General features: G+C 43.5%; 1 protein-coding gene across 1 annotated transcript in view; it reads left to right on the plus strand.

Annotated features, from left to right (window-relative positions):
* The window catches only part of ctif (CBP80/20-dependent translation initiation factor), an 86,419-nt gene that overhangs the window by 51,047 nt on the left and 7,841 nt on the right, over window positions 1-27,531 (plus strand). Inside the window, exons 9-12 of the mRNA XM_080742726.1 lie at window positions 11,900-12,557; window positions 15,419-15,586; window positions 17,826-17,963; window positions 20,128-20,283. Of these exons, the coding sequence (XP_080598852.1) occupies window positions 11,900-12,557; window positions 15,419-15,586; window positions 17,826-17,963; window positions 20,128-20,283 (1,120 nt within the window). The remainder of the gene's footprint in view (window positions 1-11,899; window positions 12,558-15,418; window positions 15,587-17,825; window positions 17,964-20,127; window positions 20,284-27,531) is intronic.

Here is a 27,531-nt window from a genome sequence, read left to right on the forward strand (position 1 = left end):
GCACTGCAGGCCGTGACCCCACAAAATAGTCATATTTGAACCTGGAAGCCGCCCCACCCTGACAAGCACTTGGAATTGTAGGAGTTGAGGCATTAAATTTCCTTTTTTTTTAAGATACTTTTTGGGCCTTTTCTGCCTTTTATTGATAGGTGAACAGAATGGGAGATGGGGGGGGGTGGGGGGGTGAGACGCAGCAAAGGTCGTCAGGATCAGGACTCGAACCTGCGACGCTGCAAGGGCTGGATTACCAGCCTAGGTGCCTGGACCACTACCCTGTGGCCCAGGCCTGAGGCATTGACTGGGTTCCACAGATGAATATTGTGAAAATGTCAGATCAACAAGCTCAATATGCCTCCCAACACGAGGCGTTGTGAGCTTGTAGATCAGCTATTTTCAAAAATGTTGCCTCTTATATTATTTGGCAATTTGGCCCATGGTTGACCGGGTTTTATGGTATATAGATTTTTCATTGCAGTAATGGTCTTTTATCCTTTCTTTATTTATTTTTTGGTATTAAAAAGTTTTAACAGTCCTCAAATTGCCACTTCACTATCATCTGGGGACCCCCCCTGAGGGTCCTGACCCACAGGTTGAGAACCACCGCATTAAAACAGGGCCTATAAGTCTTCCAACGTCTTTTTGGAAAGCCTATAAAAATCTCATGTTTAACCCAAGTGAGTGACTTCATTCAAGCCAATTTTCAATTCCTGATACTTAACTCTCAAATACCTGGAACGCGCCCGAGTCGCGTTAGATTTGAACCACTTTAACCATTATTTTATGCTTTAACTATTGAAAAATAGCAGATATACAAGCTCACAGCGTGGCACCGAGTGCCGCGCTGCGAGCTTGTAGATCTGCTATTTTTGAAAAATCGTTAAAATGAGTGCAAGTCTTTGAATATATTTGACCCGATCTTTGACCCGACTTCCAAATCCTTCTTCCAAATCATGCTGTTCTCAAACTTTTTCATGTCAAGGACCCCCAAAATTACATGTATTTGGCCACGGACCCCCATCTCAAATATGTTGTTCCAGGGACCACCCAGAAGCAAATATTAAAGTTACAAATGTTAGCTTTTAAGTAGATATATTCAAAGACTTGCAAAAAAAATCTTGATTTTTCAAAAATAGCAGATCTACAAAAATAGCAGATATACAAGCTCGCAGCGCGGCACCGAGTGCCGCGCTGCGAGCTTGTATATCTGCTATTTTTCAGTAGTTAAAGCAGTCCATAATCCTAGGCCTAAATGGGTTAAGAGAAAACCTCTCTCTCTCTTTCGTTCTCTCGCCCATTTCATCCCGACGTCACTGGAAAATATTTCCTCTGTTGCTAAGCAACAGGCACAAAAGAAAATATTTGGGTTGTCTTTGTGGATGAAAAGGCTAAAAAGTTGAGCCATGAGAGAGACTTGGATTGTGTTTTGTAAAGTGAGAAGTATAATTGGTGGTGACTTGGGTTTTTGTGTATGAGAACGACATCGTTGCTGTCGGGCAGAAACCTTGCATCTTGATATTCCAGGTTTTTATGAGCTGAGCTCCATTATCTGGCTTTTGTCTGGGCTCTGAAGTGTGGCCTACATCTGGCCTACATCTTGGCACAAAGCGCTCAAATGTTTGTTGGCCAAGCTTCGTGGAACGCTTAACTCTTACTGTGCCAATCCCGAACTAGTTCGGCTTTATTTGGACCTTATCAGGGTGCCGATCCCGAACTAGTTCGGCTTTTTAAAAAAACTTTTTTTTTTGTATTTTTTTTTTTTTTTTCGAGCCGGGCCGCCGGCCGTCATCTTTTTACACGGCCCGCGGGAGCGTCGCGCCGCCGATATTTACCATCCACTCCAATGCAATCCAGGATCTTTAGAGCTCATTTTCTCTGTTCCATGCATATCCATGAGGTGTGCAAGGTTTAATCATGGCTAAATCGCCGAAAATAGGGCTTCTAAAATGCTTGGTAGCCAATAGCTAACTTCAAGCTAACTTCATCCTGTCCCTGTTCATGACACAAAGGAAAGTGTTCAGGCGCGTCATGGCTGCGCACGGCTTGTGCATATACAACGCTTGGCTTGTCTATGGTGGATTCTATGGCCATTGGGCGCCCTCTAGTATTGAAAAGGTGGCACTGAATGTGTTAATGAAATTAACTCATAAATAGCACCGCTCACTTCACACTATGGGCGTTTTTTGAACCGGCAAAGAACCGGTTTGGGTTCTTTCTCCCGCCTATGGGATGAACCAGAGGTGAGTTTTTCCACCCGAGAGCCGAGTCGAACCGTAGAAGTTGGTTCGGAACGGGAACCACAAAATCCTTGGTTCCTCTGGTTCAATCTGGTAGAAACGCAACTTGGTTCGCGGCCATTTCGCAAAAACGAACCAAGGTTCCAAGAAAATTGAACAGCACTGGTTCTTGAACCAAGGTTCTTTTGGTGGAAAAGTTCCCTATGTGTGATTTACACTGGGAGTTGTTTTTAAGTTTATTTCATTTGATGTTTTAATTCAAGGCTTAATGGGTTAGAAATGTATATTTAGGTGTAGGAGTCCTTTAACCAAAAATCCTCTATTCTTAGTGAAACGGACCTGATAGTTGCAACCACACTTGGTACACTGGTTCACTTCACTGTCTCTACACCAAATCTCTTTGCCAAAAATAGCCGATCTATAAGCTCACAATGCAACAATGTGTGTTCCCTCCAGAATAGGGGTTGTTGGGGTTGAAGTGGCAACTTCTCAGTTGCTTCGGTTGACCTACTGTGTACGTTCATGGCGTTTTGTGTGTGTGTGTGTGTGTGTGTGTGTGTGTGTGTGTGTGTGTGTGTGTGTGTGTGTGTGTGTGTGTGTGTGTGTGTGTGTGTGTGTGTGTGTGTGTGTGTGTGTGTGTGTGTGTGTGTGTGTGTGTGTGTGTGTGTGTGTGTGTGTGTGTGTGTGTGTGTGTGTGTGTGGCTGCACGCCCATGTCCATGTTTGTGAGAAGGTGTGCATGCATCTGTGAAATTGTCGCTGTCGGGCAGAAAACCTTATTTATTCATAAATTAATGCCTTGTGTTTTATGCTTTGACACATGACGGTGTCGTGCAATGGTATAAAAAATAGCTGATCTAGAACTCTACTTCTTTTTAACTGCGTTATTTTTTATTAACATTTCTTAAGATGTTCTGCTATAATGACATGCCCCAAATCAGGACGGCAGGTGAGTTTTTTAAAATACTGAACCAATGAAAAGTATAAAGTCACATATCAATTATACTTTTTTTTTTATTTTTTATCATTTTTGTGAGTTATTTTTTTGAATGACATACCTCCCCCTCCTTCAAGGGTGATCGTGGTTATAATAGAGACGTAAAAGAAAAAAGAACCATAGCAGAACTTCACAGGTTCTGTAAAAGTTTCAGGTTTCAGGACTGCTCCGGGTTCCCCTCTGCATAGTCGAAAAAAAGAACAATTTGTGTGCTTTGATGGCGCCTTCCCTCCAGACTATAACGCAGACCCTACATCAGCCCCAGCGAGCATCCCAGCCTATAAAAGACTGTGTTGCTCTGTTCTTGCGGTTTGCTCTTTTTCCACAGTAACATACGTCTCAGGGAAGCCTATATAACCTCATGTCTCCGTACCCCAGGGAGAGGCACAGACAGAGGTTGACGAGTCCTTCGTGCTATATGAGAGAGAGAGAGAGAGAGAGAGAGAGAGAGAGAGAGAGAGAGAGAGAGAGAGAGAGAGAGAGAGAGAGAGAGAGAGAGAGAGAGAGAGAGAGAGAGAGAGAGAGAGAGAGAGAGAGAGAGAGAGAGAGAGAGAGAGAGAGAGAGAGTACTATATTAGGGCCTGAGATGAAAGCTGTCAAATGAGACAACAGAGAACATAAGATGTAGAATGGAACGGAGGTATTGACTTAGACAGAGGAGATTAGGAGAAATGTTGGCTGATTCAGTGATCTACTACTCAGCTTTAAGCAAGGGATATTTACACTGTAACATGGAGAGGAAGAGGGAGAGAAAGAGACAAATTAAGACCGATGTTGGGAGGGATAGTGGTAGAAAGAAAGCAGGGTTACAGTATTACCTGGGATGGGTGGATGGGCGATATAACTTCAGATCATTATCATGATTATTTCAAACTTTTACCTCGATTACGATTCATTAACGGTAATTTGATAAGGCATTGTGCAAATAGCTGATCTGCAAGTGTGCATCGTGTCACGGTGCCATGTGTTGTGAGCTTCTAGATCAGCTATTTTCACTATTTTCACACACCACCACTGTACAAGAAAGTATAACACAAGATTACAGATTAGTTAGGGAACAGTTCATTCCTGGGTGGGGAGAGGGGAACATTCGTTACAGTAGGTAGGCAGACAGGTACATGGAGGTATGTAGGTGATACTATAGTAATGTGATATTTTATATTCTGAAGCTACAAGTTTTTGATCGATAAAATTGAAGTGTGTGTTCAACAAACAGTTCAAAGTCAACTTTGCTGCCATGGCAGAAACTGGTGATAAAATAATGAGTGAATTGGTCATCTCTCCTACTGTACTGTGAATGCTGCTCTGTGTACCTGTAGATGGTATTGCTGGGTGACATGACTTTAAATCAATACCACGATTATTTCATTATTATTCCTTGATTATGATGAATGAATGATTATATATATTAAAAAGAAAATACAGAGTCCCGACCCACAGTCCACAGTTTTAGTCCACTTGTGACAGCGTATCTCCGGTGTCCCTCCCATCCATCACGACAACCACCAATCACCACCCTCCTTTCCCTTCCCATAGTTACATCTATCTACTCATTTCACTGTTTTAGTTGCCGTGGCATTCTTCACTCTTGTAGCTTGGTAAACCAGCGCGGTCGCGTGAATTCACATTTTCATGCGTCTCCTCCAGAAGAAAAATGTCAATTCACACGTCCGAGATGGTTTACCGGGATAGTAGACCCATGCATGTAGAATGGATTGTGTGTGTGTGTAGCTGCTATGACTGGTAGATTGAGTTCTCTTTTTGTTTTGTTTTTTCTCTCTGCGCCTCTCCTTTGAATTTTGCTCCTGTTCCTCCTCCCTGTACCCCTTTTTCTCTGCTGTCTTCTTTTTTTTCCCTCCTTCTCCTCCTCGTGATTGTTTTTCAACCTCCTTTCGGCTTCCATCGTGTTTTGTCCGTTCCGCATGTTTCTTCTTTTCCATCCATCCCATTGCATCTGGCATGGTGGGATGGCCCTCCTCTTCTGCTTGTTGTAGAGCGGGCGGTCATCTCGGCCGGGACCATCTAACCGTACTGCTGCCTACCGGCCCTGGGGGGAAGCGGCAAGTCTCAGCCAGGTCAGTGGAAAACAGGGGGTCAGGCCGGGGAACCATAATATACAGTCCAGTAAAACTGCAACGTATTGGAGGTACAGCCGTTGGGTTTCTCTTCTCGTGTTGAAGGTGATGGTGGTGGTGTTAGTGGTGATGGTGATTTTTTATTTATTATCTTTTTTTTTTATCCCACCATTTTGTAACCCATTTTTCACGCGGTGTCAATTATCTAATGTAATCCTGGGCGGTCCCTCTGCCAACCTGGGGAGACAAAGGACTGTCCTCATGCTTCCTTTTATGCATGAGGAGTCCAAGTCGCTTCTTTCCACCTGACAGGGGGGAGTTTCCCCGGTTGGATGTGGAAGGAACACGTTATTCCAACCAGTTCCTTTCCCCTCCATCAGGCAGTATAGAGACCAGGATTACTGTGGTGGTGGTGGTTGTGCTTTAATTATAGACCATAAAAAAGTATGGACGGCGTCACAACATTGGTTTCTACACACCGTAAAATAAGCCTATTTATCGTCTATTTCAAAAGCCGGCATCCTTCTATATAAGGTCTATTTCCGCCCGGTCCGAAATGCGAACGGAAATTAATGCTATTGGCTGCAACCGCAGCGAGGGCGGGGTCTTCACTCGGTAGAAGATCCCAAAACCTCCTTTGAGGTACATTGAGATTATAATAATGTATTGCCACAACCGAAGGTGAAATAGCGACATCTGCTGGGCCATTAATAGAAACAGCAGGCTCAGGGAGAACCCGGAAGTGGGCCTCAATTCCAGAGAAAGAAGCCCCTTGGCTTTAATACGTGATATCATGGGGACAACAAGAACCGTACTGTACATTAGACTCATGGGTCAAGCTGTACCCAAAACGATAGATATACCAGGCCTGTGCGCAAGTTTAGAAACTCTACGCTTGCTAAGGGAAAACCATGCCCCGGACTCATTTTTGAAGCTTGTGATTGGCTGAACCGGAGGTAGGGAGCGCTCCATTGTAGTCACTTGGACCGCGGCAGAGGTGCACCAAAACCTAAACCTATCCTTAACTCTAACCCTAACCCCAACTCTAACCCTAACCTTAACCCTAACTCTAAACCTATCCCTAACCTTAACCTCAGTAAAACTAACCTGCCGACGCTGGTGAGTAGCTAACCTGCCGACGCTGTTGAAAACGAGCGCTCCTTCCCTTAGCAAGCGTAGAGTTTCTAAACTCGTGGCCTGTGCGGTGGCATCTTGACTCTTATAATAATGCAAAATAAAATAATCAGAACATAATCATAAGGCAAAAGGTGAACAAAATGATGACAACATAAGGTATAATTCTACCACAATTCCTCCCTCAGGACAGTCCTCAAGAAAGCTGTGTAAGAATAAGACCAAGAGTCTAAAAGCCACGCTAGTTACACCCAACCGGACCTTTCTCCCCAAGTTAACTTGACGCGAGCCTTCTTCCCAAGGACGCTGGTCTGTTCTTTGCCTACTGGTGTGGAGAAATGGTCCTGGTCATCTCTGTTGGTGCAGGCAATGCAGTGGGCCGTCAGCTGACCAATCAGCTTTAGTCTTAGCTGTGTTGTTCCAACGCAATGTTTACCGGAGAAGTGAGTCGACACAAGCCAATGTGATCGCTCGCTTATGTGACTGTAGGGCTTACAGTCATTAAATGTGATTTAGCTTTTATTACTGTCTGACAGTCGCATTATCAGCAGACTGGCTTATTAGAACGGGCCAAAGAGTAAGACTAACACCTCAGGAATGAATACATCGTTGCTCTTAAAGGTTAGGGTATGTGAGATTTTTTGGCTTTTGTTAAAAGGTTAAAGCACTATATTTTGATAGTAATCATTGCTATAGAGTGTTTGTTCAGTAACAGGCGTCTCCCTGTCTCTCCATTTAATAAACAGAAAATACATTTTCAGACCCAGAAAAGGTCTAGAGCAGGGGTCTTCAACGTTTTCAGGCCAAGGACCCCTTAGCTGAGAGAGAGATGAAGCTCTACATATTGTATAAATGTGTGATGCAAATTTTCATCGATTTTATAGATTCATAGACTATTTTTGGCTAAAGTTCTCCTCGGAATAGGGATGCGAGGGTTCAAGTTTTTAATTTAAAAGAATGATCACACAAGGATTTGGCGGCCCCCCTGTAGTAACTCTAAGGGTCCCCGACCCCCTAGGGGTCCCAGACCCCCTGTTGAAGACCCCTGGTCTAGAGTCTAGACTCTAGAGAGATCACATCAGTAAAGTCCACTAGTGGACTTTGATTTCCTCGTGTGAGCTTGGATATGACAATTACCTCAGCTCTATGCGGCATAAATACGTTATAATCTACATTTTAAAAGGTACAGTAGTACAGGCTACTATTCCACAGGGCCAAATATTCATTCAAATGTATGACTTCACTTGTACATTCACTTTTTCTTTAAAGTTGAACCCTCAAAAAAAGAATTTTCAGAAGGTGACGAATATGTTGGCCTTCCTTCTCTGAGCAAAGTGGTCCATTTTCATTTATTATGTTTTCTTATTTTCTTTCCACTTCAGCCTCCAGCTTCTTTAATCAAGGTTATAATTTGACATTAGTTTTTCATTTTTATTTTTTGAGAACCGGCCGGCCGTCACTAGATGTGAACGTCTAGTATTTGAATAGTTTCTTTTGGACAGAATCCTTTACAATCATAGAGAATCCAGCACTGATGGAAATGTCCTTCAGGTACTATTTTTAGTTGGCCCTTGGGCAGCATACAGAGCAATGCTGCCAATGCTGCTCGTTTCCAGTACCATTTAAAAAACTGCCTGCACACTGTGGGCACAACCAGGGACGTGCTGGCCATTGGGAAAAGCGGGACAACTCCCGAACGGCCGGTTCATTCCCGGCCGGTCCAGGCCGGCCATCAGGAAAAAATAAGCCCCCATTTTGGGGGCTGGGCGGCCAACAAAGTAAATTGTCACTGTCGGGCAGAAACCTCGTATCTCCAAGTTTCAAATTTCTTTTTTTTTCGCAAAGCAAAGCCCTGCTTCATCATAACAAGGCCGTCGCACAAAAGTAGTGAAAAAAGCAGATCTACAAGCACACTTGTGTGCTTGTTTGTAGATCGGCTGTTTTCACTAGTTTAATTATTTTTTTAAATGATAAATACAAAACAAACGGTTTTGGACATACAAGGTTTCTCATGTAATATAACTCATGTAATTCACCCTTTGTTAGCCTCCTGGTTGGTCCCTGACTGACCAACCAGCAGGCTCTATCTGCCTTGTCCCGCCCTGGTTCCGCCTTTTTTATGTTGAATTAGCCAAAACATATTTTTTGGAGAAATAAAAACATTTAAAAACATGCTGATTCACTATCCTGCCACTGAGCAGCTCCAATCGACTGAAACAAAGTTTGAAATTAGAATTGAGCACACAGAATAACAATATGAAGCAACTGAATTAACATGGCAGTGGATGGAATGTCCCACTGAATGTCCCTCCAAGTCAAAGCAACCAATGGGTGTGGAGAGGGGCAGGACAATGGGCGGGACTTGACAAAGGGTGAATTGGCCCACTGGCTTGTCACTTGTCATGATCTGAAATGGCAAATCTTTGAGTAGCAGCAGCGCTATAGAGAGAGATCTCTCTCTATAGCGTGCAATGAGGGCCTCTCAAACTCTTTTTCCCGGGCTGAATCAGGGGCCCAGCACGTCCCTGGGCACAACCCAACTTCTGTGTCAAAACAAAGCAAGAACTTAAGGTCACAAATGGCTACTCGCCTTCACGGCTATCTATGGATTCACAAAGGCAATAATTTGCCAATTTATATAGCCTATAATACCGTATATAGGATTTAGAAGTGCAGTTATGACTCTACTACTACTACTCAAATGTTCTGCTCACCAGTTATTCTGGTGTGTAAATGTATTGAAGGTTTAATTTACGTGTACTGTGTAGTCGTTGTTGGTTAGACTGCTGATCGTTGAATGTAGAGAAGTCCACAAAGCATGCACTTCTGGTTCTGAAAGATACAATCCCAGGTGCTGTACAGAAGGACAGCCTAAAATAACAAAAACTGTCTAGTCCACACTGGATCATGCTGAATGACATTTCAAGAATCTTATTAGGTTTGATTGATTGATTGATTGATTGAAGGCTTTATTAGAAGTTTGCATAGGAAAATGTACAGATTCATGACGGTACAGTTCACTGGTACAAGGTCTACTAAAAGGAGATCCATGAAAAGACTAAGCTTATTTCAACAGGAAACCATTAAAGTATCTCATATAACATTGAATGACAGACAAATAGAACACAGTACTATGCAGTAGATATGTAAAGAAAAAAAGAAAACAGTAGGTCTATACAATCAGTAAGTACAGTATATACAATATATACAAGGAAGGGGCAGGTAACAGTAAGTCTAAACAATCAGTATGTACAGTATATACAAGGAAGGGGCAGGGAGGGTAGGGTTGGGCTAGGTTTTTACCAGTTGTGAACGGCTGCTGCCTGTAAGTGGTTTTTTAGGGCAATTTTAAAGGATGCTAGTGATCCACACTCCTTTATGGCCTTCGGTAAGGCATTCCACATTTTTGTGGTGTAGCAGAAGAACGAGTTCGACCCTTTCTTTGAGTTGACTCTGGGTTGAACGTGATCTGTGGCACTGCCTCTGGTGTTGTAATTATGGACATCCTTAACGTTTTTAAAGTATTTTGACAGGTACTTGGGTATCATAGTGGTGTAGTGTATCTTGTACACCAGGCCCATTGCAAGTTGCTGTACTCTGTCATCTACTCTGAGCCACCCCACTCTTAACTGGTGAGTAGCGGTGAGGTGAGTCTGATTGGGAAGGTTAAGCAGGACCCTAATTAGTTTATTTTGGGCTGTTTGGAGTTTAGTTTTTAGGGCTTGTGGGGCGTCACGATACCATACGTGGACTCCATAAGAAGAGCTAGAACGCTCAAAACGCCTCCCACCTTTGTGATAATTCATTAAACTCAGTATGGGAGCATGATCCAGTTTTTCTATTTTAGACTGTTGAATATCCCAATTATCTAGTATTATACCTGCTTGCCATCATACCAGGGAGATCTTTTAATTCACCACAAAGTATTTAAATCCCTGCTCTCCGATGTAGAGAACAGGAATTGTACCCCTGCACCTCCCAAGTGCCACCTGTGACACCATATGTTCATACTGATGATGTGTCTTGGAATGGAATTGGAAAAGGGAGATTTGGTAATAGGATTGGAACAATACGGCGAGATCGCTTCTAGTTGTAGACATCATTGCTATTGGGAGGAGCGACCCTTTTCATTGAATATGATGGAAGGGACTGCAGTGGTACTGGAGTTCTTTTAAAATCAAAATTATTTCATTCTTTGCATCGATTTTCAATTACCATACCTTGTTATGTGATGTGAGACTCAACCTTTTTCTCCTTTTTAAAGATACTTTAACCCATTTAGACCTGGAAACCATCTGTACCACGTTAGATTTTAACCACTTTAACTGTTATTGTAAACTTTAGCTATTCAAAAATAGCAAGCTCATAGCGCGTCACTCGGTGCTATTAGCTTGTAGATCTGCTATTTTTGAAAGATCATGAACGTTTTTTGCAAATCTTTGAATATACATTTTTTTTTAGAGCGAACAAGCCAACTCAAATCTTTGCTTCTGGGGAGTCCCTGGAACAAAATATATGCATATACTTCTGGTGGTCCTTGATTTAAAAACAGTTTGTGAACCACTAATCTAGAAATATCGTTTTTTCAGAAAACCTTTAGGATTTAGAAGACATTTATAGAATCAGGTCCTCAGGTCTAAATTAACTTCAAGTCGTTAGTTGATGACTGGACTGGTTGTCCTTGCTGTACAGCAGTGTTTCTCAAAGTGGATTCCAGGGACTCTGTGGGTTCCTTTAGGGAGGTCTAAATGGACCCATACAAGTCTGTAACTCTGACAGCGTACAAATGGAACCAAATGAACCCTAACGGGTCCATTTGGTTCCATTTGTACACTGTCAGAGTTAAGGGGAGACCTTGAAATTTGAAAGTTTGAGAAACACTGCTGTACAGTACGTGGTCTGTGCCTTTTTCCGGGTGCAAAAGGTACAGTACTTGTGGAGCTGAGCGTAATAGCAGAGTTGAAGCACTACTAGTTGAGTCTGTTTGCAGTAGTTTCACAGATGGAGGCACCTCCTCTCCACCAGGCTGACTAATCCAATGAACCATATGTCAGCTGCATGTCCAGGCCTGAGCCAGTGTAGGACAGGAGAACATGCAGTAAACACTCTCCATCCATATGTAAGGAACCTTTTTGTCGTTGTTGTTCTTGAGAGAGGCAGCGTTCCTACTTAGACAAAGGTAGAGAAGATAGCTGTACTGTATGTGTGGTTGTGATTTGTGATGCCCACTGAAGTCAGTCTCTCTAGCTAAGAGAATTGAGTTAAAACTTAACAGACGGCTTTGGAAATGGTCTTGGACAGGAAGAGAGGTAGAGAGGAAAGGGCAGGTAGGAGAGCGCGACCCATGTACGAGGTGTCCCGAGCGGAAAGGGACAGAGAGAGGGAGAGAAAGAGAGAGAGGGGGCACGCCACGGAGTGCCACTCGACCGCTTGGCTAAACGAAACCCTCTCTCATTCCAGGAGACAACAGCGAACGCAGAGCGGCGGCGGAGGAGGAGGAGATGGAGGCAAGAACCACCAGAGTCCACAGCAGCAGCAGCAGCAGCAGCAGCAGCAACAATCACCCCAGCAGCAGCAGAGGGACCACGGCCAGCAGCTGTCACCACAACAGCAGCAGCAGAACTCACCGGAGCAACCGGGAGGAGACCACAGAAACAGCGGACAGCGGCCCCCTCCTCCTCGCCAGCACCAAGGCGGCGGCGGCGGTGGGCGCCAGGGGGGAGGTGGCGGCCCGCCGCACCACGGCTACAGCCAGAACCGCCGCTGGCACAACCACAACAACCAGAAAGGACAGGGTCACCAACACGGACAGACGCAGCAGCACCTCAGCGGTGACAAAGGACTAAACGCCCCCAGAAGCACCAGCACCAAAGAGACCATTGAGAATGTCAAGACGCCACCGGGCGAGTGGCCCCCCGGCGGCCCGTCACCACCGCGGGAGCCCCGGGACAACAAGGGTCCCGGGGTGGAGTCGCCCACGTCCGGGTCGACGACGACGACGCCGGGCGGTGAGAAGAACGCGTGCCCGGCGCCAGGGACCCGGGAGGACCGGCCCCGCCCCCAAGTCAGCCTGCTGCAGTCGTCCAAGGAGAGGCTGAGAGGCAGGCTAAAGGACGAGGTAGGAGAAAAGCTGCTTACCAATAGGCTGTCAGTCTGCATTACCGCAGGCAGCACACACACACACACACACGCACACACACACACACACACACACACACACACACACACACACACACACACACATATAGTAACACACAGTATAGTATTTTTATTACTATACTGTACTTGTGACGACATAAAGATTCTAGCACGTTAATTTATATATCTATGCTGTCGGGCCAAAACCTCCCAACTCCAAAATGTTCATTTTCGGGAAATTGAGCGCAAGTGGAGTTAGGAGGTTTTGACCGATGGGCTTTTTACTACTTTTCATTGGTTCAATATTATTTTAACCAACAGACAGACGTAAAGGGTGTTCAATAGCACATATTTATAAACAAAAAGAGAGGGCCAATCGGGTGGAGTTAGCTGGTTTGGCAGAAAGTGTGGAGTTAGGAGGTTTTGTCCCAAGCACTTTTTACTACTTTCCATTGGTTCAATATTATTTTAACGAACACTCAAATGTAAATAAATAAATATCTAAAAAATGGAGTTAAGAGGTTTTGGCCAGACAGTGACGATATGCAAAAAATGTCCCGCCCAACCCTAAAGCCTGAGTCGAGCCGATCTACAAGCTCACAAAGTTGCGAGCTTGTAGAGCTTGTAGAATATTTACCCGTGTGACCGCTTAGCATGGCAACCGAGAGGGTCAGAAGGGTGGGCCGCTCTCAAGACGCTCTCAAGATCTTCAAGTGGGCTCTTATCCAGAGAAGTTTGGGAACCAATGTTATCACCAATCTGACAGTATCTTAAAATACATTAATAACTAGTTCATCTGCAGTAGGTCTCACTTTCCCAGGCCGGCCTGGACCATTTGCTGCAAATATATTAACAAGACCAGGTCACCTGGTTGTGCCAGACCCGCAATGAAAACTAGTATGGCACTGAACTAACACATGAACACACAGGATTTTATAGTCTCAGCAACAAAGCGTAGTGAGCTTGTAGATCGGCTGTTTTCACTAGTATGGCACTGAACTAACACATGAACACACAGGATTTTATAGTCTCAGCAACAAAGCGTAGTGAGCTTGTAGATCGGCTGTTTTGACTAGTATGGCACTGAACTAACACATGAACACACAGGATTTTATAGGCTGAGCAGCTGGAAATGTTTGTGAGCTTGTAGATGGGCTGTTTTCACTAGTATGGCTGTGGGGCAAATGTTTTGCAGCACTGAACTAACACATGAACACACAGGAATTTATAGTCTCAGCAGCTCGTCAGCCAACTCAACTCAGCTGGTCCCGTACAGGTGACGGCACTCAAGGCAATCAGCCGAGCAAGGGAAGGGAGGGGCAGATGAGCAGTCAGAGGCAAACACAGGCACACTGAGGAAAAGAGGGACACTGAGGAAAAGAGGGACCGACCGACAGACCGACAAAGCCTTATGTAGGCCGACCCCCTGGGTCTGGCAAATATATGTATATTGTGATATATACACACAGCATAGTGACAAATATTGTCTTATGTTGTATACTTTGGTGTAAAATACCAGAAATGTATGACGGTATGAAGAAAGACAATTTATACCACCCAAGCGAGGCTCGTCTGAAGCTCAGAAATGCAATATCTCTCTGATGCGACATGTTGTGAACTTGCAGATCTGCAATGTTTGATTATTGGTCATTGTAAGATTGAAAGAGTTGTTGACTATTCAAATTATCGTTATTAATAGAATTATAGTAATGCAATTACATTTTGGTCACTTTTATGTGCCGTCCAGACAAAGGCATTTTTAGGTGCATCCACAAAAGTTTAGACGTTTTAAATAAATGCTTCGGCCACACAGAGCCGGCATTTTGGGTGCCCGAATAAGAATTCTTCAAACCGGGTCCTGAAACGAAGACAACAATAAATATGGCGGCCCCCATCAGCATTGCGTTCGTGCTACTGAGCTTTTACAGGGCTTTTACAGCAAAATGTTCTGCTCCCTCCCACACTACCACCGTCAGAAACAAGTGGACAGAAATAAAAACCATTGCTCTCAACAATCTTCTGTCATTTTGGTGTTTTGTGGCACCTTTACAGCACTCAAAGGCCAGTCATATACTGTATACCAGTGGTTCTCAAATTGTATTTCATGGACTCTCAAGGTTCCTTCATGGGGGTCTAAATTGACCCTCGCAAGTCTGTAACTTTGACAGTGTACAAATGGAACCAAATGAACCCGTTAGGGTTCATTTGGTTCCATTTGTACACTGTCAAAGTTAAGGGGAGAATTTCACTGCTGTGTACTACCGTGGTTTTGTTGCGTTCTCTGTGGTTTCATGTGAACACACACATTTCTTGAGACGATTGTGTACCCTAAACCAGGGGTTCCCAAACGTTTTTGTCTCAGGGCACCCCGTAAATATTTTTCTTATCCGAGGCACCCCTACATAATTTTCACTCCCAGCACCTTATATTTATAGCATATTGTTGTTGTCGGGTGGAAACCTTGTATGTCCAAAACTGTTCGTTTTGTATTTATCATCTATAAAATGTACTAAACTAGTGAAAACAGCAGATCTACAACATTGTGCGCTTGTAGATCGGCTGTTTTCTGCCCGACAGTGACGATATTTTAGTGATTAAAACGAGGAAAACGTTGAGATAATAGCCTTTTTGGTTAGAACTGACTGAAAATAACTTTGTACTTCAAGTTTAAAATGATACTAAATATTTTTTCAAGCGTCCAAATGAATTCCAAATATTATCAAATTATCTCGCGGCACCCCTGGACTGCCGTCGTGGCACCCCAGGGTGCCCCGTCACCCACTTTGAAAACCCCTGCCCTAAACGCATCCCTACTGTACCCCCCCCCCCTCCCCCGGTCAGGAGGAGGTGTGCGTGCATCCAGCGGACGCGGTGCCTCAGCAGCGCATGGACCGGCTGGTGGAGCTGCTCAACAGCATGAGGAGCAACAGCAGCGGAGTGGAGCGCCAGCTGGCCTCCTTCATCCAGGAGGCGCAGGGCTCAGCGCAGTCCGAGGAGACCCTGTCCCAGGTGCGTCCCCATCTCCCCCCCCCCCCCCCAGTACCATATCGTCGCTGTCGGCCGGAAACCTCGTATCTCCCAAGTTTCAAATTTGTATGTTCTCTTGCAAAGTAAAGCCCTGCTTCATCGTACAAGGCTGTCGCACAAAAGTAGTGAAAACAGCAGATCTACAGCTTGTAGATCGGCTGTTTTCACTAGTTTAGATCATTTTTAAAATGATGAATACAAAACAAACGGTTTTGGAGATACAAGGTTTCCACTCGACAACGACGATATAACAGTGATTTTCAACTTATTTCACGTCAAGGTCCATTATTTATTCTACATTTGAGCCACCATTTGATGAGATTCAGCCACTCAGACCTCTCAGAATATTTTGTTATAGATGGATGTGATCTTTATCCACAATTCCATTGATGTGGTACCAAAAGGAGAGATCTATTGGAAACGTTGATCAAAATAACAATTAGGCTCATTATACATTCTCTAAGTGTGTAGACCAGTGTTGATTTCGTCGACTAAAACTATGACAATAAATGTTCGTCGACTACCTTTTTTCACTGACGAAAACTAAATAAAAACTAAGCTATGATGACTAAAACTAAGACTAAATATATTGACAATTTTGACAACAAATAAAAACTAGACTAAAATTTCACAGTAGGGACTAGTGGAGAAGAGAGCCAGTAGATCTAAAAGGCAAGTAATTTTATGTTTGGTTGCACTCGGGTGTTGCACTCTGAAAATAGCAGATCTACAAGCTCACAACACAGCTTGTAGATCGGCTATTTTCAGAGTGCAACAAAGTGTGTAAAATCCGCCATTACGACACCATCAAGGCCCGACAAAAATGTTTTGTCGGCAAAATCAACTGTACATTTAGTCGACTAAAATATTATGATATTTAGTCGACTAAAACTAGACTTAGGCCCCGTCCAGACGACAACGGATTTTTAATCCCCGGGGAGGTAGAGCCACGAACGCACATGGGTGTCCACATGCAAACGCATGCAAACGGAGGACTAGCCGAATAGTTTCCAAAACTCCGGCTGCAGTGCATTTTTGTTACCCGGGCGTATTTCTTTTGCCTTGTGGACACCGTAAACGGAGAAGTTCTTTGCTTGCATGCTTACGTCACCTTGTGCTCCTCGCCTCCTCCTCCTTGCTATGAGAGAATCCCATGGTAGTCTCTGTAGAATATCCATATTTATGAGCGCATTCACGACATGTTAACATTACAACTTATTTAGGGATGGAGCCCTAATGAATGATTGTTTTAATGATATTTGTTACTCTTGTCAAATGTCATCTTCATAGATGGTGGTCACTGGTCAGCCACGAACTCACAGTTGCAAAAGATACCAGTTATGCTTTCCACCGGCTCAATAAGCCGGATCGATAAGGTGCTCATTATCAATAACGAGATACAGCCCTAGTCTTGTTAACGGAGCATATCTGACACGACGCGCCTGCCTCTTCTCTCTCTCTCTCTCTCTCTCTCTCTCTCTCTCTCTCTCTCTCTCTCTCTCTCTCTCTCTGATTGATAGAGTTAGCGCACCACACTCTCTCTCTCTCTCAATACAAAGTGATGCTAGCTTGACCACGATGTTCTGATTGATAGAGTTACATTCGTTTAATGCTGAGAGAGAGAGAGCGGCGCGCACCACACTCGACGATTCCTCTCCCCTCTTCTGCTCTAGAAATAGTTCGCAAATTTATATTAAATTAATGTTTAAATAGCAATTGTGCATGTTAAAGTGTGAAGATAGTGAAACTTGGACGATGCATAGCCTATAGTATAGATAGATAGCTGCTGCAATGATTGCATGAGAGCAGGGGTACGCGGCCACCCGCTTCGGTGACGCACAGACAGGGATTTATAGCGTTTTGATAATACTGTGTGGACACACATATTTTTCTACACGGGCCCGTGTGGAGGCTTCAAAACGGAGGTTTCAAAACGAAGTCAGAAACGCCCGGGGATTTTTTAGGTATAGACAGGGCCTAAAACTAAAACATTTCAGATTACTAAAATATGACTACAACTAAAACATTTTATTCAAAAGACTGGAACTAAAACTAAATCAAAAATGTGCTGCCAAAATTAACACTGGTGTAGACTTCTTGTAAGTTAAATAATGCAGATGTTTAACAGTAATTTAACACTTGAGAGTATAAAATAAAATTAAATGTAACCAAATGTTCTTCGTTTTCAGTCGATATCTCATGTTGTCTGTGCTCCATGCAGGTGGTCAGCACCATCTACTCCAAGGCGGTGTCAGACCGGAGCTTCGCGGCCACGGCCGCCAGGCTCTGTGACAAGATGGCTCTGTTCATGGTGGAGGATGGCACCAAGTTCAGGTCCCTGCTGCTCAACATGCTGCAGGTCAGAGGGCTCATCAATATGTCTGTACAATACTGTATGTCCATACATGGACAAATGTGTCTGTGGCAAAGACATGGTCTTGTCCGTGGCAAACAGTTTTACACACCATTATCTTATTCTTATTTTTAGGGGTCGACCGATATGGGATTTTCATGTTCGATATCGATAAGTCGTGATCAAAGAGGCTGATAACCGATATTATGAACCGATATGCATTTTAAAGGGGTATTTCGGTCAAAAACGACTTTCCTACCTTTCAAATGATGATTCGGGAAGCTTCTGGGTTGATCCAGGTGTTGTTTGACCCATAGCAGCATTTTGTTCCATTTTCGATTTTCTCCCCTGCACCCTACGGCTCCAAACGGCACCTCTCGGGTCGTTTTATAATCCGGTTATTATTCTCGCTCAAAACTCACTTTTCTCGCTCGGTCTCAGTCCCTCATACTGTTGTTAGCATATCCGAGCTACACCAGCTCCTGGTCGCCGCCATGTTTGTTTACAAAAAGCTCAACTCTGAACTCAGCACAGCTAGAGAAACACTGGGAAATCCGATCACGCGATACAAAACGGGATTTCCCAGTGTTTCTCTAGCTGTTTGGAGACGTGGGGTGCAGGGGAGAAAATCGAAAATGGAACAAAATGCTGCTATGGGTCAAACAACACCTGGATCAACCCAGAAGCTTCCCGAATCATCATTTGAAAGGTAGGAAAGTCGTTTTTGACCGAAATACCCCTTTAAGTAAAAAAAGAAAAAAAAAATTATCCCCCAATTTGAAATAGTGGTTAATTAATTTATATATATTTTTCACATCCTAAATGTCTAGAGGCTCACATCTAGTCGCCACATACTAGAATAGCGTTAAAAACGTAATCCGCAGCAGGAAATCGGTGAAAATCAGTAACCAAGAAGCAAAAAATAAATAAATAATTAAAATATATATCGAATTTTATTTCAACTTTTTTTTCCGATATCGATATTTTGCGATATTAATAAATGTTATGAATATCGACTTCGATTATCGCCCGTTTCGATAACGGTTGATCCCTAATTTTGATCATAAGACCCAATTACTGAATGTCAATTATCCAGGTTTTCTTCAGAATATGTATGACACTGATTTATGTATGAATGAATGAACCATTGTAAAGCGCTTTGAGCACTTGGAAAAACGCTATAAAAATGCAATTCATTATTATTATTATTATTTACTATGACACTATGGCACATAGGAGGAGTCTGGGAGTCTGACTAGTATTAGTGGTTCTCAAATGTTTCATTTGCAAGGACCCCCATAACTCTGAGAGTTTACAAATGGACCCATAAGGCTCCTTTTGCCTCGATTTGTACACACTCAGCTAGTTACAGACCCGTTATGGTCATTCAGGGTTAGCTCTTTATGTGTTTCTGGGTGCGTTTGTGGGTTGTCATCCGGGTGTCAAGTACGGCGGTTGTCTGTTTTGAATGTGTGTGTGTGAGGCCTGTGAAGTTTCCCAAGAAGTGTGTGTTGTGTTGTCACCCCAGTGTTAAAACCTCACTGGGCTCCATAAACTCTCTGTGTGTGTGTGTGTGTGTGTGTGTGTGTGTGTGTGTGTGTGTGTGTGTGTGTGTGTGTGTGTGTGTGTGTGTGTGTGTGTGTGTGTGTGTGTGTGTGTGTGTGTGTGTGTGTGTGTGTGTGTGTGTGTGTGTGTGTGTGTGTGTGTGTGTGTGTGCGTGCGTGCGTGCGTGCGTGTGTGTGTGCGCGCGTGTGTTTATTAGCATGTCTTTTGGCTGCAGTGCATTTATTTGTCTTTGCACACATGCAGTATAATTCGTTATATGTCGGGTGGAAATGGAAAATCCTTGTATGTCCAAAACCGGTACTTTTTTATTATTAATAAAAGTTGCAGAACATGGAAAGGTTTTACATTAGTGAAAATTGCCTATGCGACACGTTGTGAGCTTGTAGATCTGCTATTTTCACTACTTTTGTGCAGCACTCTTGTAGGATGAAGTGGATTGGATTCATGCATCTCTTTAATAGCCACACCAATATACAGTACCTCCTAGCTAACCATCAGTACAAATGCTGTTATGGATGATGTTTTCTGAACAAAATGAATCCATACTTTGCTCCCTCCCTCACACACACTGAGCCTGTGCGTCTCGTCTCTCTCCCTCCAACAGAAGGACTTCGCTCGCAGAGAGCAGCTGCAGCAGTGTGACGTGGAGCGCTGGCTGGGTTTCATCACCTTCCTGTGTGAGGTGTTTGGAACCATGAGGAGCATCGCAGGAGAACCCTTCAGAGTCCTGGTGTGTCCTATCTACACCTGCCTTAGAGAGGTTGGTACAATGTCACACACACACACACATCTACACCTGCCTTACACCTCATCCGCACTGCACGCGAGCGACGCGACGCGATGTCCCGCGAAATACTGTCCATATATGGAGCGTCGGCCATTGCGTTGCGACGTAGCCTGAACCAATCAAATAAATAAATAATAATATAAAGTGTTTGGGGGGCAGGGCATTGCCATTTACCTCTATGGACGTCGCTGCGAAACCTCGCTCAAATAGAGGCTCCGCGAGCGAAAACCGGAGGGGTGGACGATGTCGCGGCACGACGCGTTGTCGCTCGCGGTAGGTCAAGACGTCCTCATTGAAACACATGTATTTTAATGAGATTTCATCGCTTGCGTCGCATCGCGGGCAGTGCGGATGAGCTGTTAGAGAGGTTGGTACAATGTCAAGCACACACACACACACACACACACACACACACACACACAAACACACACAAGCTCGAGTTTGTAGACCTGCTATCTTTTTTTATATCGTGAACATTGTGCAAATCTTTGAGTGTATATGTTCTTTTAAAGCAAAACTTTGCATCTGTGGGGTTCCTGGAACAAAATATTTTGAGATGGGGGGGGGTCGGCAGCCAAATACATAATTATCATTTTGGGGGTCCTTGACATGAAAAAGTTTGAGAACCACTGATAGAAACATATGTTTTCTCAACAAACTGTTAGGTTTTAGAATGGGCCTCAGGTCTTGATGGGTCGAGGTTTTGAGGCTTAGAGCAAACCTCTTCAAAGCCTTCAGTGTCAGGATCCTCTCCACCTAAAGCCGGTTGGTTCCCTTTCTACTCTCCATGTACAGATGTCGGACAGATGAACCTGAAACCTGAGCCCACAATGACCCGGCTCACTTCCCTTTTAAAAGAAACACGCTTCCCTCTTTTTGCTCAAAGCCAGTCTAGACGTTGATACCGCAGTGGGTGGCGGTCCAGACAGTCACACAGACAGACAGACAGACAGACAGACAGACAGACAGACAGACAGACAGACAGACAGACAGACGGTAAAACACCTGACTCTCGGTTCACTTCCCATCTGTTATCACTCTCACTCGGGTGGAGACCTTGTATGTCCAAAACCTTTCCTTTTTGATCTGAAGATAGTGAAAATAGCGGATCTACGTTGAGCTTGTAGATCTGCTAATTTCACTACCTTCGTGCGACACTTCTTGTATGACGAAATTAGGGCATTATTTTAGGGGAAAAAAAACATTTATAAAAAGTTGAAATATGGAGATGCCGTACCAGATTTCTGCACGACACAGACGATATCCACAAAAGATGCAACGTTTCCGACTGATGAGATTATCGGAGAATACGATCTTCGAAAAAAATAAAAAAAATAAGATAATGTAACCCCAAAGAGCGTTCAAATGGAACCAATTAAGGGTCCATTTGTACTCTCTTTGTGCTGTTAAATTAAAACAGAAGATCCCTGCGTGCAGGAGAGTGGAGTTATTAGTCGGTAATGTATTTACCTGAGCTACAGGGAACGGGCGTAGGAGACAGAAAGACGGCACAGTGAGTGAGGAGAGAATATCAGCCGTGGTTGAAATATAATTTATAGAGGTGATAATAATCGTTAGAGCTGGAGGCCACGTGCCATAAAGTTTTACCACCTGGTGTGTGCCTACGTCTCTGCCAAGTTGGCTCACACCACACACACACCACTCTCTACTTGTATCTAATAACAGAAATACACGTACACATGCCACCCACACGCTGTCTGTGTATGCTTGCTTGCCATTTTCACTATTGTTCACGCTTTTAAAGATGTAATTTGGGGGGTATTTTAAAGCAAAGCTAAATATCAATGCTCTTTCAAAGCACAAATGATGTTGTCTGGATATGGATTAGTACGTAAATAACCAAAGTTGTCCACTATCTATTGACCCACGTTTAATTAATGTAATTAGCAGCCCATTAGTGCCCTCCTCTTTATTTTAAAACTGTGATAGAAATGTAATGTTTTAAACCAGGAGATTGTCATTAGCTCATTAACTCTTACTGTGCCAATCCCGAACTAGTTCGGCTTTATTTGTCCTTATCAGGGTGCCGATCCCGAACTAGTTCGTCTTTTTTTTTTTTTTTTTTGAGCGGGGCCGCCGGCCGTCATCTGTTTACACGGCCCGCGAGAGCGTCGCGCCGCCGATATTTACCATCCACTCCAATGCAATCCAGGATCTTTAGAGCTCATTTTCTCTGTTCCATGCATATCCATGAGGTGTGCAAGGTTTAATCATGGCTAAATCGCCGAAAATAGGGCTTCTAAAATGCTTGGTAGCCAATAGCTAACTTCAAGCTAACTTCATCCTGTTCCTGTACATGCACAAAGGAAAGTGTTCAGGCGAGTCATGGCTGCGCACGGCTTGTGCATATACCAGCGCTTGTCTATGTAGGATTCTATGGCCATTGGGCGCCCTCTAGTGGTGAAAAGGTGGCATTGAAAGAGTTAAGACCTAAGGCTGATTCTACTAATTTCTTAAAAGACATTTTAATGTCTACATTTAATAGAACTAATGTAGTATGCCCCTGAGAAGGGTCAAGTGTGCCCCTTGAAACTGCTTGAAAGCCAGTATTGTATTTATCACTCTGTGATACGCCTCGCACCGTGAGGCGTTGTGTGCTTGTAGATCTGCTGTTTTCACTACTGTTGAGCGACAGCCTTGTATGATGAAGCAGGGCTTTACTTTGCGAAGAAACGTACAAATTTGAAAGGTTTCTTCCCGACAGCGACGATATTTACACCCCCCGTATTATGTTGGTGTGCCCATGTGTGCCCATGCAGAAAAAAGGTTGAGAAACACTGACTTTAAAGAGAAGTGCAAACATAAAATAGAGCCGTCTGGAACTCGGCTTCTTCCACAGCGTTTTGTGTTCCCTGCCCACACACACACACACACACACACACACACACACACACACACACACACACACACACTCCCAACACATCTTGTAAGCAACGTTGTCAACACCGCCCCGTCTTCATTATCCTTAACAGAAACACTACATCTGGTCATGCCGTTGCTATGAAACTGTAAAAAGCCATAATAATGTTAACCATTTTAATCATGTTCTGCACCGGGCATGTATTTAGCTTCTAGTTAAAAACAGACACCATCTCCATCTTGACTCATTGACGCACAACATTGTTTTTCGACTTTACGTCGTTCCCTGCCACTCTTCCAGAGATTTTCACTAACCTTTGAAAATACATAGAATATTCCATGATGCTCCGATTTCCTCGCGGGAGGGCTCAAAAGATGCCCACGGGCGTCCTGGAGTTGGAAGAAAATCCTCAAAAGATGTTCTGTTTTTGCGTGCACCTGAGCTCGCTTTAAACTAGGGCATTCACGAATAGTGATTTTTAGTATTCGAATTATTCGACCTCAAAGTATTCGAATAGTCGAATATTCAATAGGACTGGCCAAACTATCAAGTATTAAGTAAGCAAGAGGGCGAACATTGTGAAAATAGCCGATCTACATGCTCACAACCCCTCGCGTTGCGAGGCGTTGTGAGCATGTAGATCTGCTATTTTCACAATATTCATCTGCGGAACCGAGTCACATTAAATGTAATACCTACAATTCCAAGTGCTTGTCAGGGTGGGGGTCCCCAGTTCAAATATGTTTATTTTGGGGGTCACGGCCTAAGAAGTTTGAGAAGCCCTGGTATAGAGCATTAACAAATTCATCCACCAGGGGCATTGACAACTCATTCTTATGACTTCCTATCCTATTATGACTTCCTAGTTTTATAAACTATATATTTTTAAAGAGAGAAAAAATATTCGACTTTGGTGAACAACGTCGAATAGTGACTTTGATATTCGAATATTTGGTGAATGCCCTACTTTCCACCACTCGTCCCATAGACCATAAACACTATGAGGCTTTTCCTTTTTTCCCCCAAAAAATGTCATCAGCGTGTCAGGTGACCTTCCGGTTACCACATAATTAATGTGTTACCCATAGGCTAACGAACAGCCCCATCTAGCGTCAAAATAAGGATAGGTTGTTAAAGTCGTTCGTGGCAGCCTGGACCATTGGCGATAAGTCGTCAAACTCGTCACGCAGCAGTAAATGAGTTACGTGGGATTTAAAATGAGTAATTGTGTCAATCGCATTGAACACATCAGTTGCCATTCAAATGAAACGTCACCGTTTTTATTTTATGGTAACAGCCGCATGCTGAAACAATGCCCGACATCACTGACTGACATCACAGAACACCATATATGGGCATAAACGGGTGAAACAGTCTGCATGCTGACATCACTGATATTAAACAGTGTCACCACCATGGTAACAGCCGCATGCTGAAACAATGCCCAAATAATGTCTGTCTGACGTGATGAAACAACTGACTGAGATGACTAACATCACTATAGTGCCAAAGTTTGGAGATGACATCACAAACTGGCCTGGACATGGAACACCTTACATGGGCATAAAAGAGAGCCAGCCCTCATATACAGTACACAAGGTCCTAGTATTGTTAATTTTATGTAAAATAATCAACCCGTCTGCCACAAACTATAAAATAACACTTGAGTGTTGTATTAAAAAATATATATATAGTAAACCACACATCTCACTCATTCTATTAATGGAACCAAGTTATAGATAGAAAGGTATAGAAAGGTCTTATTTACAGTATATGTGTTCAATAAGGAACGTGCACTCAGGCATTGCAGAATGTTCCTTTCTGAATGCACACATGCACACGCGCACACACAATGTCCCAAGAGAAGTCATTATGAGCTGGTAGGTCTTGTGGTACAGTTCTTCCTACAGTAGTGAGAGACTGACTGCAGTGATAATGACACCACTTCAAACGGCGCGCACGCACGCACGCACGCACGCACGCACGCACGCACGCGCACACACACACACACACACACACACACACACACACACACACACACACACACACACACACACACACACACAGAACAGGGGTGGGCAACTTTGATGATGGAGAGGGCCACTATATTTCCACATTCACTCCAGGGTCACAATGCATATACAGTCAAAAATATCAAAATAGCCGATTTACAAGCTCAAAACGCGCCGCATTGCGACGCGTTTTAAGCTTGTAGATCGTCTATTTTTGCAATTCTTTATTTGGAATGCGGAATTATTTTTAGCTACTGTATTTTTTTTTTATTAAATTTCAAATTTCATCAACAAATAAAAAACAAGACTACAATGTTAGGGAGGTGGACAGTGGAGAAGAGATCCAGTAGAACTAAAAGACCAGTCATGTTATGTTTGGTTACGCTCTGAAAATGGCGCTGCGATGCGTTGCAAGCTTCTAGATCAGCTATCTTTTTTTTTTTGCACGCAACCAAGTGTAAAATCTGCCATTATGACGCCATCAGGGCCTGCTAGTCTCTAAATCAACTGTAGATTTAGTTGACTAAAATCGTATCATATTTTGTCGAAATCTAGACTAGACTCAAACTAAAACATTTCAGATGACTAAAACTGAATGGAATTCTATTCAAAAGACTATGACTAAAATGAAACCAGAATTGGCTGTAAAAATCAACACCGTTCCGTTAGTGTTGCACAACGCATTGCGGCGCGTTGTGAGCTTGTAGATTTGATACTTTCTCCACTTTTGTGCGACACATAATGAAGGGCATTCATTTATGAAAAAAAAATCAATTGAAATTGGGGATAGGAGGTAGGGGGAGACAGCACAAAGTTCATGGCCGTCGTTGCCCCTCTGTTTGGCCTTGTGCCCCTCAACAACATGGCATGCCCTGAGGCCACAGTGGCCTTATAATGGTTTGCATTTTTACAGCGCTTTTCCAAGTGTTCAAAGCGCTTTACAATGGTTCATTCATTCATACATTGGGAGGCAAAGCGGCGAACAGTCGACGCCAGCACCGACCGACTCATTGGAGGCAATGTGGGGTTCAGTCAGTGTCTTGCCCAAGGACACTTTGACATGTGGACAGGAGGAGCCGGGGATTCGAACCACGACCCGCGGATCATTAGACGACCTGCTTTATCTCCTGAGCCACAGTCGCCCCACATGAGGCCTTAACCCTATACAAGCTCACAGCGCGGCTGCGAGCTTGTAGATCTGCTATTTTTGAAAAATCTTGAAAATTAGAATTTTGACCCGATTCTATAAGCGTCTGAAAAAACCTATGTTTCTGTGTCAGCAATCTGGCTCGCCATCGTCAAAGAAAAGGTCCTTTTCACTTCAACTGGAGCTCAGTTAGTCTGTTCTTGAGAGACTACTATGTCAGTGGTTCTCAAACTTTTTCATGTGAAAAAAACGATCCAGTAACTTTGATTGGTGTAGGGCATGGATCAGATTGTAATTACCATAATTTATTTATTTCACTGCAGATAGTCTACATACTTTATTGAATTTAAAATCATCCTTAAACCTTAAATTCAAGTAATTTGTTCAATGGACGGTTTTATTTGATGGCCTTCCTGCCCTGGCACGTGGCCTTTCCCCTAAAATGATGACATTCCAGGCCTGTTAGTGCGGATCAAGTGGGCCTTATTGGAAAATATTTACATAAATAGCCAATCTGCAAGCTCACAACGCGCTGCGATGCGGCGCATTGTGAGCTTGCCTGCCCAAAAATTAAAGGACAACTTTGTTTTTTTACAACAAGGGTTCATATTTTAGATGGTCATTAGAGAAAAGAAAAGATGAGTGTTGAAATGCTTTCATTTACTTCTTTCTATCATTTTAGTGATTTTGATTTGCATGCATGCCCCCAGGTGGCTAAATATGTCTTTTTAGACACAATAAGCCCATTCCCAAGATGCACCGCAATCTTTCATGGGCAGATGTGGCTTATTGTGTCTTAAAGGACATGTTTAGCCACCTGTACGCATGCCCCCACCCACTGAAATCAAAATACTAAAATCGCTAAAACAATAGAAAGCAGTAAATGAAAACATTTTAACACATCTTTTCTTTTCTCTAATTACAATCTAAAATATGAACCCTTGTTGTAAAAAAAGCAAAGTTGTCCTTTAAGGACGACAGGACAGGGTCAATGCTGTGAAGAGTTACCATGCTGACCTGGTGGTACATGGTTTTTACCGTCCATTTATGTCCAGGCCTGGGGGTTTGGACACATTGAGCATTTCTGCATTTTTTGGAACCACATCACAACACGCAAACGTTGCAAAAACAGAAAAACAACATGAAAACACGAGATGATCTTTCTCAACTTCTTGCCTGGG

Source organism: Nannobrachium achirus, assembly GCF_963921795.1.
Source record: "Nannobrachium achirus genome assembly, chromosome: 15".
Taxonomy (NCBI): Eukaryota; Metazoa; Chordata; class Actinopteri; order Myctophiformes; family Myctophidae; genus Nannobrachium; species Nannobrachium achirus.